The sequence below is a fragment of the Lonchura striata genome, chromosome 20, assembly GCF_046129695.1.
Source record: "Lonchura striata isolate bLonStr1 chromosome 20, bLonStr1.mat, whole genome shotgun sequence".
NCBI lineage: Eukaryota > Metazoa > Chordata > Aves > Passeriformes > Estrildidae > Lonchura > Lonchura striata.
In genome coordinates this window covers 1,258,352-1,276,229 of record NC_134622.1, presented here as the reverse complement: position 1 = coordinate 1,276,229, position 17,878 = coordinate 1,258,352, and the positions used below count along the sequence as shown (strand labels likewise).

The window sequence follows — 17,878 nt, the reverse complement described above, 5'->3', positions numbered from 1 at the left end:
TTAAATAGATAACTTGACATACTGAATCTGAGGTTTTTAATAGAAATGGGTGTTGATTTACACTTTTCCTGTGTTTTAAATTGCAGATGATTGAGTGCTGTAGTTGAAAACATGCTTCGTGTTTCAGGAGTTGTGGCTGTCACGACAAATAACCCTCAGCACAGCGACAAGTTTACAAAAGAGGGGACCGACTCCTCGTTGGCATCACTTGCTCATTTCCGTGAGTGACTCAAGGGGTGTCATAACCCCGCTTGCTGACCAGTTCGCTTTCCTGGGGCCCCTTTTCCCGGAGCAGGGGGCGCGACCCCCGGCGCGGTTCGGGTCCCGGGTGGGTTCCCCGGTGCCCTCCCGCATCCCCGCTCCGGCCCGAGCCCGCGGCTCCGGCCCGCAGCATCCTCCACCTCCCCGCGGAGCCCGCGCGGCGGAAATCCAGACCTCTGACATCAGCCCGACCTGGAACCTCCCCGAGCCCGAGCCGAGCGCGGGGGCGATGGGCAGCGCCCCGCGGGGCAGCGCGGCCGGCCCGGAGCCGCGGCGGGCCGGGCCCGGCCGGGTGTCCCCCGCCCCCGCGGGCCGGGCGCTGCAGGCGGGCGGCGGGGCAGGAGGGGGAGCCCGCGGCCCGGCCGGGGGCGGCGGCTCGGCTGCTCCACCCGCCCGTGTCCGCAGGTACGAGCGCCCGGCCGGCCCGGGGCTCCGCCGCCCGCCCGCCCGCCCGCCGGGACCTTCCGCCGCCGCCGGAGCCGCGCTGCGCCGCCCGCCGCCGGCAGCGGCTCCGCCGCCGGGGCGCTGCCCATGTCCCAGCTCTGCCCGCCGTCCGCGCTCGCTGCCGGTGCCCGCCTCCGCTGCGGGGACGCCGCGCCTTGGAAGCCTTCCCGGGGGTGCTGGCGCAGGTCGGGCGATTACATGCGGACACTTCACTTTCAGCCATGCCTGCCTCGGGAGCTCTCTGTCTGCTGTAATTTTCTTCCTTTGATCTCCCTGGATCCTTCTCGGGCTGCGGAGCTCCGCTTGCACCTACCTGCCTGCTGCGTGTGTGCGACAGTTTTTCTCTTTTTTTAAATACTTGTTTTGGTTAGAAATTCCAATTCTATTTTTTTTAAGACCGAACCCAAACATCACCAGAGCCACATGGTTTTGTTAAGCTACTGGAAATAACCTTTGCCTGGGATTTACAGGAGGATTCACTCTCGGCCCGGCCCTTGCGGACTCCAGCAGGCTCACTCCCTAACAGGTTTGCAAAGTTTTTTTTTTTTTCTTGTATATCCCCTTTTCTCTACAGAGCCATGCGATCACTGTAATTTCAGTTTAATCGAAAGCACTTTCTGTCTCAATTCTCCCAGTTATGAAGACTCGTCGATGCGTTTCATGTGACCTTTGGGTAGACCGTGGAGCTTTCTATTTTATTTTGTGGGGCCTGGAGTCGGGGTCTTCTTAACGTGTGCTTGGAAGTGCTTATACCGGAACTCGGGCGCGCACAGAAATAGTGCGAGAGAAACCAGATACACCGTAACTTTTTGCCCGATACCTGTTGGGCTTCATGTCTAAACTTTGGCAGTGTGTGTGGGCTTTTTTGTTTCTTGGGAGCTTCCAGCCATGAAGAGGAGCTCTGTGTTCTATTAATTATCTTTGAGAACTCTATCCGGAGTCAGACTGTGAGCATGGATTTCTAAGGGGAAAATAAAGCTGATCTCCAGACTTGAATGAAGCACTTCTGGCATGAGGAAGATGGAAGGGATCATTTCCATTTGGAAGGGAACAGTACTAGAGCAAGCCTTCTTGTCACCATAAATTCAAGGAATACCGCCTGCCTAATTTCTGGGAAAGATACCAATCGGTGCAGATAACATTCAAGGTTGTGCTTCTGCTGTGGGAAATGCTAGCAAGAAGGTGAGGTGTCTCTCGAGGGTATTTGGGATGGATGTTTTGAACCTGTGGGTCTTCATAACCCTCGGCCAGGAGACAGGAGGCCTCCACATCCGCGGGGAGACCTCGCCGTGCCTCACCTCCATGGGACCGGGGAGTTGCTAACGCTCCCTGTGCACCCAGACTGACTTCTCGCTTGCAACCTGTTCCACCCCGATCCTTCTGGATTTATCTGCCGGAGGAGAGACTCGCGACTTAGGATTTTTATTTTTCAGTTTGTTTGTTTAAAATATGCCTCTGAGCTCCCGGCGGCCTCTGAGCACGTGGCACGGGGCGAGAGGAGCGGCGATGGCGAGAGCCGGCGTCGCCGGGGAGCCGCGCTGGCGGTGACCGAGCCCCGCTCTGCGGCCCCTGGTGTGTCCGCAGCCGGCTCGGAGCCCCGGAGCGGTGCCGCCGGCCGGGCCCGCCGCGGTGAGGACGCGTTCCCGAGCGGTATGAGCGGCCGGAGCCCGCTGCTGGTAGCATGAGTGCTGGCCCCCAGGTGCAGCTGGCTGTCCTCTGGCCTTGGCTGCTCATGGCGACCCTGCAGGCAGGACTGGGCCACACCGGGCTGGCGCTGGCGGCGGCCGTGGAGTCGGAGCGGGCGGCGGCGCAGAAAGCCATCATCAGGGTGATCCCGCTCAAAGTGGAGCCCATCATCCTGGAAGGGGAGTTCGCCAGCGTCGCCGAGGTGACTCCGGCCGAAGGGAAACTGCTCCAGGTAAGAGCAGCGGTGCCTCGCCGCGGCCCGCCCCAGCCCGTTCCCTTTCCCTCCCGGGTGCCTCGGCTCCCGTGTCCCGGCGTGGTGTCGGGCTCCGTGCGCTGTCCCGCGGGCTCGGTCACGGCTCCCGTGTCCCGGCGTGGTGTCGGGCTCCGTGCGCTGTCCCGCGGGCTCGGTCACGGCTCCCGTGTCCCGGCGTGGTGTCGGGCTCCGTGCGCTGTCCCGCGGGCTCGGTCACCGGGGCCGCGGGGACGGCATCGCGCTAAGGGCTGAGCCTTCCTTCGGGGCCGAGCTGTGGCTGCGCCTGATTGCTGCTGAGTTGTGGATGTGGTCGGCTGATTCCGTAGAGATTATTTCGTATCTTAATTGAAGTTATAAAGCTGAGTGTGTCAAGTCACATGTCGGGATGTGGAACATCTGACAGAAGACAGGATTAGTATTTTTTTCCTCTGAAATTCATGAGGTTTTCCACACACTGCCGAAGTCGGGATTGTGTTTCGGTCCTGAAACCCATCCTCGCTGTGCCCACCACAATCCCTGGCCCTGTTTGTTGTTGCCTGTACCTAAAGGGTGAATGTTACCTACACAGGAGCTCCGGTGGTGTCACCACCAGGTATTTTTATAGATAAATTAATGTTCTGTTAATGTTCTGCTGGTCTCTGACCTTTACTAAGGGTAATCTATTCAGGGCACAGATATCTCCACACCTGGGCAGGAGGTGCACATGCTGCACAGCCAGAACTGAGCCATTCACTGATCAGACCCATGTCCTGCACACTCCGAGTTTGGAGCTCAGTTTCCTGAGACCTGGTGTGCATTCTCTCCATTCTGTGGCTCATCTGCTTGGCAGTTGTGTGCTTTATTCTTGAGAACAACAACAACAACAAAAAATTTACAAAATAACCTGCATATTAAGTCTTCAATATTAAGTCTTAATTTTCTCCTGGACTTTTCCAGGACTTTCCAAATGGGCTATGTTGAAATCTTAATTACATTCGTAGTCTGGAAATTTAAATGAAAGTAATACATTTTGTGTACTTTAAGAAGAGAAAGACAGTTGAGCCAGCTTTAGAACATGGTCACCTGTCTGTAAGTGAACATGGACAATTTGTGACATGAATAAAGCCTGCTTTTCCATGCCTTTTGAATTCCTCAGAATGAAATCTCTGCTATAAAATTATATTACCAGGCTAAAAAAAATATCTGAGACAAATGCACTCAAGGTCCTCTTCTGTTGTGAGGCAATGTCCAGGAAAGTCAATATTTATTCCTTACTAAAGCTACACCGGTGTTGCAACCAAGCACAAAGTATAGAGTAGGACCTTTTGGAAATGGGAAGATGATAACCTCTCCTGAGAGATGTTTGAAGGCTTCTAACCAAATGCAGCAATACCAAGTAGGAATTTTGTGCCATCACAGCAGCACCAACCAGGTGTTTGGGATAAAAAGCTGTGAATAGTGTGCAATTTCATCCTTTAAAAGTCACCCTCCAAATGGAGAGGGCTGGGGAAACTCTAATCCAGCCTGTTGAGTTTGGGCACAGCAGACACTGACTTGCCCTGGGTGTGTTTTCAGGCCTTGACTCTGCCACTCTGTGTGCTCAGGTGAGCTCCCACTCCACATCCCACTGGATCCAGTGCAGGAAGTCGTGGTTTTAGCTGGCAGCACTGAGACAGGGGGTCAGGCTGTGCCTCCTGCAGCAGGATGTTTGCCCGGTGCCAGGCACTGTGCTCTGGCAGGGCTTAGCCAAGTGTGCATGTGACCTCTCCTGCAGATCTCCTGCTGTGGTTTCTAATTCTGCTGCTAAATATTGAAACTTGGTCTATAAAAACACGTTTAGAATTGGTTGGGTCCTGATCCTGCAGTGGGTTCTTACCTCTGGAAAGAGAAAACGGGAAATGGGGATGTAACTCTCCAGGTACAAAAGAAGTAAGAAATTAGTGGGATGTATACTTTTTTTAGTGGGATACTAAACAGACCAGAATCGGGCTTTACTGGGACATCTCATTTTGCACATGGTTGTCAACATCCCAGTCTCACCAAAACTTTAGGTCACGTGCTTAACTTCGATGTCACTGGAACTCCTACTTAATAAATAAACTTATGGCTGTGCATGCATACCTGCACAATTGCTTCTTCAAATGTAGTTTAGGGACATAACATGGTACATTTACAGTTATTGAGTCAAGAAGTGGGGTTTTCACAGCATTTTTGGATAGGTCATAGTTACGTCAGACTTCGTAAGGTGCAGTCAACCTGTCCAGGAGAACACAAACTGCAAAACTTAGCTTGGAAGAGAGGCATGGGTGGCCCAGTCCTGTTTCCAAAGCAATGCTCTGTTCTTTCTGAGGTAGAATAGGATTGCCCAGGGATCAGTGGTACAGAGTTGGCCCTGTAGGCAAGTCAGGTTGTCTTTATTATGACTTATAATTATCTTCATAGTGCTCTGGTCAATATATTTTTAGAAATGCATTCTTAATTTAATACAGAAAATCCTGCACACAAGTGATGGAGCCTCACCAAAGGTACGTCTACCAGAATGTTTTCCGGGTTTTGTTTCTCCTTGCCCTATTTTCCAGGATCCTCTACAGAAATGGACTTTGATTGTAGTCTGTTACATCTTAGAAGCCAACTTTAGCAATATCCTCTTTAACTACAATAAAAGAGCCCCGGCGTTCAGTTCCCCCTCACGGCCTTTGCCCTTGTGAGTGGTTTTGTGGGAAATCTCTGTATTTCTCTTGTTGCCCAGTGGGCAAGCAGGAAGATGCCAGGGAGCCGCAAGCCCTGCCAGTGTAACCCCAGCAGTGTTCCTCTGGCACTCCAGTGCTGCTGCTGCAGTGTGATGCAAAGGGAGAGGAATTTCTCAAGCAGGCAGAGCCATTTAAGCCTTTATAGGTCAAAAAACCAACACCTCAGACTTCTTGCAGAAATCATCTCCAGGATTGTGCAGTGCTCCAGCTTGTTCAGGGAGCTCTGAGCATTAACTCTTGCTGGACCTGGAAAGCACCTGGGGAACTCACTGGCAGTTTCCAAACTGGAAATTTGGGGTTGGAAGTTTAAATTGGGAAGGAATTCCTGTGAGGGTGGTGAGGCCCTGACACAAGTTGCCCAGAGCAGCTGTGGTTGCCCCTGGATTCCTGGAAGTACTCAAGGTCAAGGTTGGACAGGGCTTGGAGCACCCTGGGACAGTGGAAGGTGTCCCTGCCCATGGCAGGGGGTGAACTAGATGAGTTTTAAGATCCCTTCCAACCCAAACCATTCTGGGATTCTGTGATCTCTGCTGGGCCACTCTGGGAGCCTGAACTGCTGTTAAAAGTTCCATGGAAGTCAAAACCTGACCTTTATTACAGATGGAGGAACCAAAGCTTTTAGACAAGTAGGTTGGAAGGAACATACTTGGAACTTACTAACAATGGACAATCCATGAGCAGCCTCAGGATTTGATACACCCTTGGAATTGCAATTCCTGTGGCTGCCGATTAACTCCCTTTCACAGGATTGCTATAGAGATTATTCAACTTCTGGTTTTGGTACTTCTGCTGCTCTATTGGCTGACTTTTGAGGAATAAGTCTCAGTTTCCTTCTTGCCCTTGACTCAAGTCTCAATGTGGTACTGGAGCGAGTTGATTTTGGTTTGAAGGTAGATAGGAAAGTAAGAAATGTTTTAGAAAGAAAAGGAGAGAGTCACTGGAGAGAGTTGCAAGAAGATTTTTCTGATTTGAATTACAACATGTGCAAATCTAATTGTGGAAGAGAAAGAATCCTTTTTATTAGAGATATAGTTCATCACTTACACTCTTGTTTAGGACAATTCAAGTATGATCAAGATTCAAGGCTGCATTATTAAAACGAAGTATTAATATCTCTTTGAGTGTGTCTAACCCTCATCTTCTACACAGAGGAAAAGATGATTCCTTTAGTCTGTGCAGAGTGGCAGGGATTGGTACAGCCTCTAGTTCCAGGGTATTTGAGAAAAAGTATTAAAAGTTTGGGAAGAGCCCCTTTTAATGATATTTAAAAAGAGATGGATAACCTCACATTACTACAGGGAGGGCAAAGGGATCAGCATTCCCAGTCTCTTCACATGCTGACACAGAAAATTCCAGTGCATGTGTGCGACAGTGGCACAGTCTCACTGAGCAGGCAGTGTGTAGAACTAGTTTTCCCAACATCCATTATTTCATTGCAAGTCTCACAATACTTTATTAATTTTCTGTACAAACACAGCAGTTTCATAATGAGGGGATTGTAGGAGAAAGTCAGCTTTCACTTACCCATTGTTTTAACTTACCACTGCAGGAAAACACCTGAAGAAAACAAAAACAAAGTTGAAGAAACCTGCAGAAAAAGCTCTCTAAAGGCTCTAAACCCCCAAACCATGGATTATCCTCCTACTTCCTCTCCTCCCTGAAAAATAAATTGTTTAAAAACATTCAAATTGATCTATTTAGGATGTATTGAGTGTAAATTGGAGGAGGAGCCTGAATCACCTTTTTTTTTTAGGTGGCATGTACCATTCAGAAGGAGAAAATCAATCATAAATCCAGTTAGAGGAGGAGTGTGGTGTTCAGAACAGCAGTGATAATCATCCCATGGAGGTGCTGCAGTGAACCCTCTGGGATCACCCTGGACAATGGAGAGTGTTCCCGTGTTGCAAGGTGCATGCAGTTGGAGTTGGAATCACCTCCTTCTGTGCTCACAGAGGTTTACACTCCCAGCCCATCCCAAAGTAAATAACTTAGTATCTTCTCTACTCCCAGCTCCTGCATCAACAAAAGCATGTTGAGTGCATAATGTTGACAGAGAAGTGGGAAAGTTGAACCCAACGATTATAGGGACTTAAATTATGTGAGAATAAAGTGGTCAGATAGCACAATACGAGGCAGTTCAAAGGAGCAGTTTTTGCCACTTGGAACAGCTCGTACTCGTGTACACAGGCTTGACTTAGTGTTAAGTAATGTGCAAGAACTGCCTCAGAAGCAGCAATAATGGAGCCACTTGGCCTGACTGCAGCACAATAAAAATGGGTGCCTAAGTACCAAAAGGTGTTACTCTGACACAAACCGTTAACAGGAAATTTTACATGGCACATAGACACTGCTCAGGAAAGGCTAAGACATTTGGAATTGTTTAGCCTGGAAAAAAGAAGTTCCAGGGTTATCTGATTGTGGCCTTCCAGTACCTGAAGGAGCTGACTAGGAAGATGGAGAGAGACTATTTTACAAGGGCCTGGAGGGACAGGACAAGGGGGAATGAATTCAATCCAAAAGACAGTAGATTTAGATTAGATATTAGGAGAAAATTCTTCCCTGTGAGAGTGGGGACGCCCTGGCACAGGTTGCCCAGGGAAGCTGTGGCTGCTCTGAATCCCTGGAAGTGTCCAAGGCCAGGTTGGACAGGGCTTGGAGCAACCTGGGACAGTGGAAGGTGTCCCTGCAGATGGCAGGGGGTGGAATGAGCTGAGCATCAAAGTCCCTCCCAACCCAAACTATCCTGTGACTCTGTGAAAGTAGAATCTGTCTTGGGGAGCACACAAAGCAGTGACTCAAAAAAGATGTAGTCACCCAACACAGAGGCAGTGGTAGTGTTGAAGAAACCATTTAGCCCAAAGAGATCTCTTAGAAATTGGAAACAGAGTCAGAGTGCAGTGTTGGTAGTGTCCAGCATAACCCACAGTGTGGATTAGTTCAGTGTTGGTGCAGGATTTAAGTGTAACTGGAAGGTGAGCCATTAAAATCCATATGCAGAGTGGGAATCTCAGAGTTGGCTGCTAGAAGAGGTTGATCTCAGAGGCTGTTTCTGAAGCTCCATCCCTCTCTTGAATGCATAAAGAGTCTGAGCTGGAGCTTTCCATGGTGTGTCTTCTCCTTTCCTCACCCAGAAAACATGTGACAGGAAACTGTTCCCTGCTTAAGGAGTTTGTAGGACTTTAAACCTAAACCTCCCAGCTTCCCAGTCCACCATCTGATGCTGGTTGCAGTTACAGTTGAATTATTTGTGATGGTGGGCACAGATCCATCTTGAACTGAAGATTTGCAGTACTAAAAAGGTGACAGTTCTGGAGACTCAGGACTGGAGCAGAGCAGTGATCTCTGGTCAGGAGACCGGACCCGCAGGGCTGGAGTGAGTGACAGTCAATGGAGGACATCTGGCCATGCACAGGCCCTGGAATGCATCCAGGGAACAAGTGGACATTTCCCAAAGATAAGCTGGCAGAGGGGTGAGATTAAAGGAGAAGGAAAGCAGGCCCTGTGATGCTTGCAGGCTGCAGCCTGGCTGAATTTGTGATAGAATGGTTCTGAAACATTAGAGAATTTTTTTTCTGTGCCTCCATCAAGTGGAAACTTTGAAGGGCATTTCTTATTGAGGAAGGCTATTCTGAACCACATGTGAATTTATTATTTTTAAACAAAAACTTTCCGAATTGTCAAAGTAATACAACACCAACTCAGTGTGATCAAAGAGGGCTCTGTTGTATCAGACTGGATTTTGAACAAAAATTGACATGCATTTTTATTTAATATATCTCAGTGGCTTTCCATGCAGTGAAACATGCCAAAAACATACCTAAAAGCCTAAAATGTTCACAACCTTGCCTAAAAGCTTTCTGTGGACTTTGCCCAGAAGTCATAGTGTGAAAAAAAGCAAGTTTTAACCTAAACTGAAAGAAGTAATAAGCAAGTACAATGGGAAATGTGCAGTGTAGGTTTGACCTTCAGGTCTTTGATCTTCAGTATCATCGACAGTCTATGTTGCAGGGATTGCCAAGGGTCAAATAAGTTATTTTGGTTATAAACAAAACAGAAATATAAAATGAATCTCAGTACAGGAGAATATATCACACTTCAGTAATGCACATTCATATCAGTAATGCACATTCATATTTTTTGGTCTTCCCTCCATTCGAGGTCTCGCACTTGGCTGCAGCAGGACAGGTATAAAGATGGTAATGGTGGTCTCTTCTGTCTTTGAGTTCTGTGCTTTATGACTTACTTTTAATATCTGTTTATTTTTCCCCTTATTTCCCTGGCTGTAAAGAACAGGAAGCACTGCACAGCCTTTCATTTGCCCACAACAGTTTGAGGCTGCATTAAGGAATTGTAATCACATCTCATGCTCCGGAGCTTTGGGCCTGCTGCCAGCGCGGCTCAGGCGGGAGCTGGCCAAGAGTTGTCTTGGGACCTTTTCATCTTCGTTTCTAGGAGCATGGAGGATTGGCCTTGCTTCAGAACAAGGCACTTAAACATGTAGGTCAGTGTTCAAAGCTAGTAGAGAGAAGATTGGCTTGAATGTGCTTAGGTTATATGGGTTACTCCTGTGTTGCCAGATTTCTGTGGAAGAGTCTCTTCCCCCCTGCAGCCACCCCATTCAGATTATCTATGGGTGTGTATCCTCTTCCCTGCGTGTTGAGATCTGAATCATCTGCCTAAATCAACGGATGTATTCTCACCTCCTCACTTGCCCATCCCTGAAGGGTCTTGTTAAGGGCGTTAGTGGCCCTTTGATCTCTCTTTTGTTCTCCATCTCAGTAATTTGGTCTCCAGTGATCAAATGGGTTAATCTAATGCTTATTACTGTGCTCAGCATCAGGGTAGTGGCAGAGATGTACTGGATTGTCAAACACAGCAGTTCTGACTGGGGAGTTGAATAAATTCCTCTGGCCATAAACTCTGTGAAACAAATCAAAAGCTTTTGACTGAGTTTGGTTATGACATGTTCTGAATGTAAGTAAAGCGGTTTGGGGATTAAATTTGCTTTGTTTTGGTAAAAGCTATGTGAATTCTAGTTCAAAATTAACTGAAAGGATAGATTTCAGCTTCCTACTTCCAAAGCTCCTCAGCACCTGTGTTTCCATGAGGCGTATGTTGGGCAGGGGCAGCACTGTTGGTGCAGAAGTGTAGGAGGGACATGTCCATTGCAGAAACTCAGGGAGAATGACCCTGGGATCAAGTTGATCCAGATGTAAAAAATGAACAGCACTCCAGTCTTGTTAGAGATGTGAAACAGTTCTCCTTACAAAGGCCAACAAGCCAAAAAACAGAGCAGGGCAGGCACAGTATCTAGAAAGGGTGATGACCACATGGCAGAGCAGAAAAAACAAGTTCTAGGGAGTGAGTGGAGAGCACTGGTTCTTTCAGTAGTTGAATTTTGTGCAGGATCCTGCACCAAAATTTTGCTTTCAGATTGTTTAAATATAGGGAACATCTCTAAGGATATGAAAGTCAAATAAGAGAGTGAATTGTGATAATTCCTGTAGATTCCTGTGTGTCAGTTTGAATCAGACATTGAATCTTGGCAAGTCGGGAGGGCACAACCATCCACTGGAGAGATACATCTCCAGAAACCCAGACTATTTTTTAGAGTAGTAAAAGAGATAGTGTTTGTGTTACTGCTCTAGTCCTGAGTCCTGTTCCTTGCAAAATTATCTGAATAACTTTTTATTTACTAAGATAGTTCTATTCTAAAATAAGTGGAACTTCCCCAGGATCCTGAAGAGGTAAGAGTTCCCCTTCTTCTGCTTGTGACACTGTACCTCTGCTGTTCCTTATTCCCTAAGTGTCCTGTTGGATGTTACTCCTGCAGCTATGCTGTGGGTGCACATTGTTCCTGAGTGTCAGTGCTGGAGACTTCTCTCCAAACATTTCCGTGGGGCCACCAAAATGCCACTGTCCTCCCCATTACCCTGTTTCACCTGGCCTCATTCACATAACATGCCTCAGGCCATATAGTCCCACTCAGGTATTTTTTTTTTCCTCATCTTCTCTCTCAGATGTCTTTTTGTTATCGTCTGTAGTTTTAATCTTGCTTAGAATAATGGCTACTCTCATTGCTTTTCTGGATGTGTTGTTCTTGTTCAGAAGGGTTTAGGCTGTTGTCTGTCAGCATTTGCTGCCAACACTTTGCTCTCCTCAGAGGGATCATCTGGTCTTTCCACTGCTTCCTTAAAAGGACCTCTGACCTCTCTTTTGTCACTCCAGGGGACCAAAAGCTGCTGTTTGTAAACTTTGCCCAACTTCTCCATGAGCGAAGCACGTCAGATTTGAGTGATGGATGAACCCCATGTGCTTGTACAACATGCAGCCCTTATGTTAGAAAAGATCATCAAACAACTTGTGTTGGTTTTTGGTTGAGAAACCACCATTTCATCATTTCTGGCAGTTGCACCTGGTTGTGGCCTGAGTTGGTGGCAGCTCTTTTCTTTGTGCTCCTTCTCTGGCTGCCTCTTTTGTGGTTGCTTTCTCCACAGAGCAAACTGGGGAATGCCATGCTGACCTCCTTGGCCTTTTCCATGCCCTCATTCAAAATCCTACTTCTGAAAAATCATTCTGGGACAGTGACAATCAGGTACTTCATTCCTGCTGAGATGTTAAGAAGACAAAAATCATCCACAGTTGTGTTTTTATTTAGAAAGGAGTGACATGAAAGCAAATAAAGTAATTCGAAAGAATCTGAGAGGGCAACCAGGAGTTACATCCTTTGCACCAAAGACAACAGTAAGAATTAAGATAAAAAGTACCTCTCAAAAAATACTTGAAAAAAGCATATCAGGATACCTAAACGTAAGAGTAAGAAAGTATATAAAAGCATCCTGGAAAAGCAAGAAATTTGGTAAAATTAGAAAAAAGAGGAACAGCCTAAAAATACATGAAGACAGTGAAGAGAGGAGAAATAACTTGAAAATGGTAATGCTAGATTCTCTTCAGTCATGAGCAGAATGCTCACCTGACAATTGGTAGAATCCATAAAAAATTAAAGTCTAAAAGCTGTGTTTAGGGCAGCTAAACTCCCAGCAGAAAAATGAATGCAATTCTCCTTGTGCTTTCATCTGTCTCAGGCTGAAATGTCTGGAGATGAGATGGTGATGGAGATAGACATAATTACCACTATCAGTCACTGGGATCAGGTGGTATTCACCCAAGCACTGGGGAGGATAAAATCATTCAACTATTAACTTGTCTGTGAACTCTTGTTTAAAATCCCTGGAAGGTGGCTGATGGGATTCCAGTTTTTCTCTGAGCTCAAATTCATCCATAAAAGCCTGGAGCAGTGTATTGTAAAATGATAAGCTGATAGAAATTATAACACAGAGTGCTATGAGTGGATGTGAAGGAGTCAACAGTGGCATCAGTCGGGCAGGTCTGGCTGAATTTTCCAAATGCAAAGACTTCCAGGGAAACTAAGATGTGGATTAAAAAGGATACTTCTGGATAAATAATTATTGGAAAGTAAGAAGTAGGTGGAAAGAATAACTGGCAGACTTTCCCTTTGGAAGGAGCCCATGGCCACAGCTGTGTGTGCTGTAGCTGTGCTCTCCCAAGTGTTGATGAGCACGTGGAAACAGGAATGCTTGGTAATGTTCTAGAGCTCTCCAACACATGATCTAATTAGAAGAAATGAAGACAAGGTTAATCTGTGAATCATTACATGACCTTATGAGACCAAATACTTAGGAGAACAGGGAGAATCAGTAATTTCTTCACATTCAGGTGATAGACTCTAATTTGCCCATTGCTACAACTATGTCTTGTGATTTTAACAGACTGGTCTGTGCAAGTGCCAGCTCGGTATGTGGTGGTTGTCATGAAAGACAAAGGGAACATTAGCAATGAGAGTGAGAGAATAAGCCAGACCTCTGATCTCCTGTGGAAATCCAAGGTACATCCAGATGTTGAATCCTGTGTGAAGTTTTATACCCCACAGCTCTAAAAAAGCAGTAGCTGTATAGGAGGATGTTTGGAGAAAAACATAAGGATAAAAGAAAGCATAAGATGTGTTTTATCTAAAGAAAAACAAACTGGACTAACTCTCTTCTGGCTGGAAAAGAGGCAGCCAAAGGGTGATACAGAGAAGATCCACATAGTCATGAATAGGGATTGACTGTTAGTTTCTCTTCATATGGAAATAATGGGGCATCACATGAGGCTACAAAGAGTCAGGTTCAAAGGGAAGTGCTCTTCACTCACTGTGCAATTAACATGTACAATCCCTTGCTGCAGGAACTTCTGTGGATGCTGAAAGTTTACATAGGTTCAAAAACCACTGGAACTAATGAATGGGAGAAGGCTCCATCAATGGCTATGAAATAGCAGGTCCCAGCTTTGCCTCTAGGAGTCTGTAAAATGGTGGAGGCTTGGAGAATGCCTGGGAGAGAAGCCCTACAAGCTTGTCCTGTTCTTACTTCTCCTTCGCCATGTTGGCAACTATGAAGGCAAAGATGCTGGGCTGCATGGACCTTTGATCCAAATCCACCCTTGCATTCTCCTCTCCTGCAGGAACCTTCCAGCCCAAGCCCCACCGCCCTCAGCATCAGCCATTCCAGCCCCCCTCTGCTCTTCTGGGCAAGTCTGGGAGGAAAAATTGCCTAAGTACCTCCTTCATTCTCCATCACTGAGATGAAGTTCAGCTCTTTGTTCACATAGAAAGCACTACAAGGTTCCTTAGGTTCAACTATTGAAAATCACACAGCATGGCTTTCAGTGTCATGGTGCTGTTAATCAGCATTTGTAGCCCTTGGCACTTTGGCCTTCATATCATGGAATCTTGGAACACTCTGGGTCAGAAGAGATCTTAAATATCTTGTTCCACCCCCTGCCATGGACAGAGACAGCTTCCACTAGATCAGGTTGCTCCAAGTCCTATCCAGCTTTACTGAACGTAGAATTTTTATTCTTTGTCACCCTCATCATTCATTATTCCCTCAATGTGTTTCGCTGATGGGATAATTACTCTGTGTATCTCAAGCAGCAAAACCTGGATCTTTAATATCTTCCAGAGAGTTTGGGTACAGCACATGTTCTCAGCAGTTATCTTCTCTTTCTAAGAACTGTATGTCAATAACAGTCAGATATTCCTGCATTTGAAATAAGAGTTTCTCTACTTATTATAGAATATATATTTTTGGAGGTCTGTTGGCATACTCCTCTTTCCTCTTTCTTTGCCTAGGGAAGGAATCGAGGTAACCTGCAAACATCCGGTACTTCATCACCAAGGAAACCAGTTGATGTGGAATCATAGAATCATTTAAGTTGGAAAATATCTTTAAAATCATCAGTTGCAACCATAAACATTTGTCTTGAAACAAATAGGACTGAGACATCATACTACTGGGAAAAAATCCCAGCCATAATCCTACGACTGAATTACTCTACACTGCTAATTTAATGAAGCCCCTAAATTTGCCCTGAATGGCCATAAATACTTCGGGCATTTTAGAAAGGTATATTTTATTCAGAGGTATCAGATAAATCAGATGACTACTTCTGGGACATAAATTCTTACCTCGACTGGGAGGTCAAAAATAAGCTTCAAGCCCTTGCCAACCATACCATTTTAAATTGGATTTTGGGACAAATTTATTCACTGAAACGTGAGTCAGGCACTGGCAGCGGCTGCTCAGGGCAGTGGCAGAGTCCCCACCCCTGGAGGGGTTTAACAGCCCTGCAGGTGTGACACCTGATGAGGACATGGGGCAGTGGTGGCCTTGGCAGTGCTGGGGGATGGTTGGATGTGATGCTCTCAGAGGGCTTTCCCAACCAAAACACTTCTGTGTTTCTATGATTTACGTTTTTATGTCTTCTTGTTCAGCTAATGTCAAAGGAGGTATTTCGAGGTCCTGTAGTTTCTATCTCAAGCCATGGAGCCAGGGAATGCAGCATTCTTGATAGTGCCCAGCACTGGAAATTTTGGCTGTTCCAGGGGCAGAAAGATGCTTCAACTGACAGGCCACAAGTGGGAAATGTGGGATAATGTCCCAAAGGGCAACTTGCAGAAACAAGGGGCTTTGCAAAATCCATTTCTTCAGGTGCCAACAAGTCCTGGCCCTGTTTCCTGCAGGTCAGCCTGTTGCTTGGAATCCTGGTATCACATTCTTGATTTTGCAGCCTGAAGGATTAATTGACATTTGTCTAATCCTTTTCCCCAAAAGCTGAGTTCAAGATAAGGCAAGATGGTGATTCTGCAGGCTTTGGTCTGGCTGGGACAGGCTAAGGGAAATTTAAAGCCAGAGGGACTGGAGCATCTTGCCTGTTCTCCCAGCCTGACTCGAACAGAAGACAAGACATTTGCTCCAGTCCCTCCTCTGAACTCTCCCCTCCAGATTTTGGTGGTTATTAGAAGCATCTTCTCTTTCCTTGACTTCTCATCCCTACTGTGTTTCAGTGGTCCTGGTGGTCCTGTGTTCACTGGGCCTGGTGAGCTGTGATGTACAGACCGCACCAATGCAGACACCTGGGCAACTATTTCTGTCTGTCTGAGGGATTTTCAATTTTAACTCCATGGTCCTAAATTCTGTAGGAAGCTTTGGTAAAAGAGTGTCGACTTCTACCCCAGCATAAGATCTTAAGCATAATCTCACCATCCAGACACCACAGGGCCATGGCAGCTTGTTTGTTATGTTCCTAAATGTGACTTCTCTGGCAGCACAAAGGGTGAGAAGGACCCTCTTCTAAATTTTTGACATCCAGGATCTTTGGTTCCCCTTCTCAGATAAGGTTTCTTACATGTTTTCCTGAGGTCATACTTAAGTTTTGCTGGAGCCAGAAAATAGCTCTTCTTTTCCCCCCAGTGACCCCCAGATGTTCACAGACAGAGATCTTTGTTTCCTCAGACCCTGATGTCAAGCAGAACATCTCCTTCTGTCTGCCCAGGACCAAACCCCTCGGGAGGTCTCTGTCCATTTGTATCATGAGCTGGCAGATAAAGAGGTGCAGTGATGCTGATAATTGCATAACATACTGTATCAGGAGATGTTGTGATACTGCCCAAGTGTTGTGCCTCCAGCCATCAGTAAATTCCATCAAAGGTCAAGTTGTTCAGTGGCCTCTCCAGAGGATGGCTCTGTTCCTAATGTCTGCATGGCTGTGGAGTTCCATGAAGCTCTGTACCATTGCTGATCCTTTCAGGAATGCTACCCATTTAGGCAGACAGTGGCTTGCAGACTGCTCTAGAAGTGCTTGAGATGCCACATCTGTGGAAAGAGAATTAGTGCATGGAGTTGCCTCCTGAATACGTATGTGGGTTGTCATTTAGAAGAGAAAAGGAGATAGTAATTGGGTTGTTTGGAGATGTACAAATCCACATGAACTACTCTTCTTGCTTCCACTGGAGTCTTGTCCTTGGGGTGAATTGTCAGCCCAGAATGGGGAGTCTGTCCCTGCTTCCCATTCTGAACACATACACATGGAAATCTGCATCCCAAAGAACACTGCTTAATGCTGGGAACATTTTCCTTCTTCCATGGCAGGGCTGGGACTTCTGAAGTGAGGGGAAAAAAACGTAGAATGAAACTGGTGGTGTTTGTTTAGGTGGCCATAGTGCTTTAAGCAAACAAGATGAATGCAGGGAGTAAGGCTGATGTTTCCATGAAGACAAAATTCCTTGCGTTTGTTTAATTCTGCTGAGAACTTCAAGAGATTTTTAATACCTTCTAAACTCCAGCTAAGCATCTGTGTGTGGGCTTAAGGAGGTAGGCTGGAGAACTGTGGGTGTTTTGGGAGCATTCCTTTGCTTCCCTGAAAAGTCCTGTGCGACCCAGGTGAAAGCTGCTGAATTTTCTTTTGGATGTGTGTATGTTAGCACAGATTTGAAGGACAATTTTGTATTGAATTGTAGCTTGTCTCTGTCCTGGTGGAGAGGTCGCATTGCCTGGAGAGGTCAGTGATGGTTTGGCTGCCTCGTGGCCACGCTAACCAGTCCACCTTTTGGGTGTTTGTTATGGATTTCCTTTAATCCAGTCTGGCAATTCCTGTGATCTTCGATCTCCTCCATCTGAATTGTACCCAGAGGTTCACATCTGACCTTTTGACCATGATATCAGTCTGGCAGCCTATGTTAATTTGTTATTTCATCATGATATTGTCCTTTCATTGACCTTTGGTTGTTTTCAGAGGTGGTGCTTTCACGAGTGCAAGTCCCTCATCCTCTGTATTTTGGGCTCTTTGTTCCTGGATTATGTTGGTGTCTGAGACTGTGTCTGATCACACTAAAACGTGCATTTCTCATGTGGAAGATGTCAGAGTTGGTGGCAAGCCTTGTTTTTGACATTATTTATGATGGTCCAGGACTTGGTGTTTGTTATCTGCAGTGAGATTGCGATAAAGAAATAATCTAAGTTCCTTCATTTGATTGACTTTTCCAGTTAAATAGGTAGTTATTAAATGATTAAACTTAATTGATTAGAGTAGGGTAAAGAGGACAGAACAATGTATGACCGTCTCAAGTGCATTTCTGATTTATTCTTCACCTGTGGAAATTTCA

The 17,878-nt window shown here is 46.4% G+C and overlaps 1 protein-coding gene across 2 annotated transcripts in view; it reads left to right on the top strand.

Annotated features, from left to right (window-relative positions):
• The first annotated feature begins 771 nt into the window (after positions 1–771).
• RNF43 (ring finger protein 43) overlaps positions 772–17,878 on the top strand; it is a 59,918-nt gene continuing 42,811 nt past the window's right edge. Inside the window, exons 1-2 of one of the 2 annotated variants that reach the window (XM_077787465.1) lie at positions 772–1,231; positions 1,341–2,623. In XM_077787465.1, coding sequence (XP_077643591.1) covers positions 2,387–2,623 — 237 coding nt within the window. In that variant the 5' untranslated portion in view covers positions 772–1,231; positions 1,341–2,386. Of the gene's footprint in view, positions 2,624–17,878 lie in introns of both variants that reach the window. The other variant, XM_021540387.2, reaches the window with a different exon arrangement.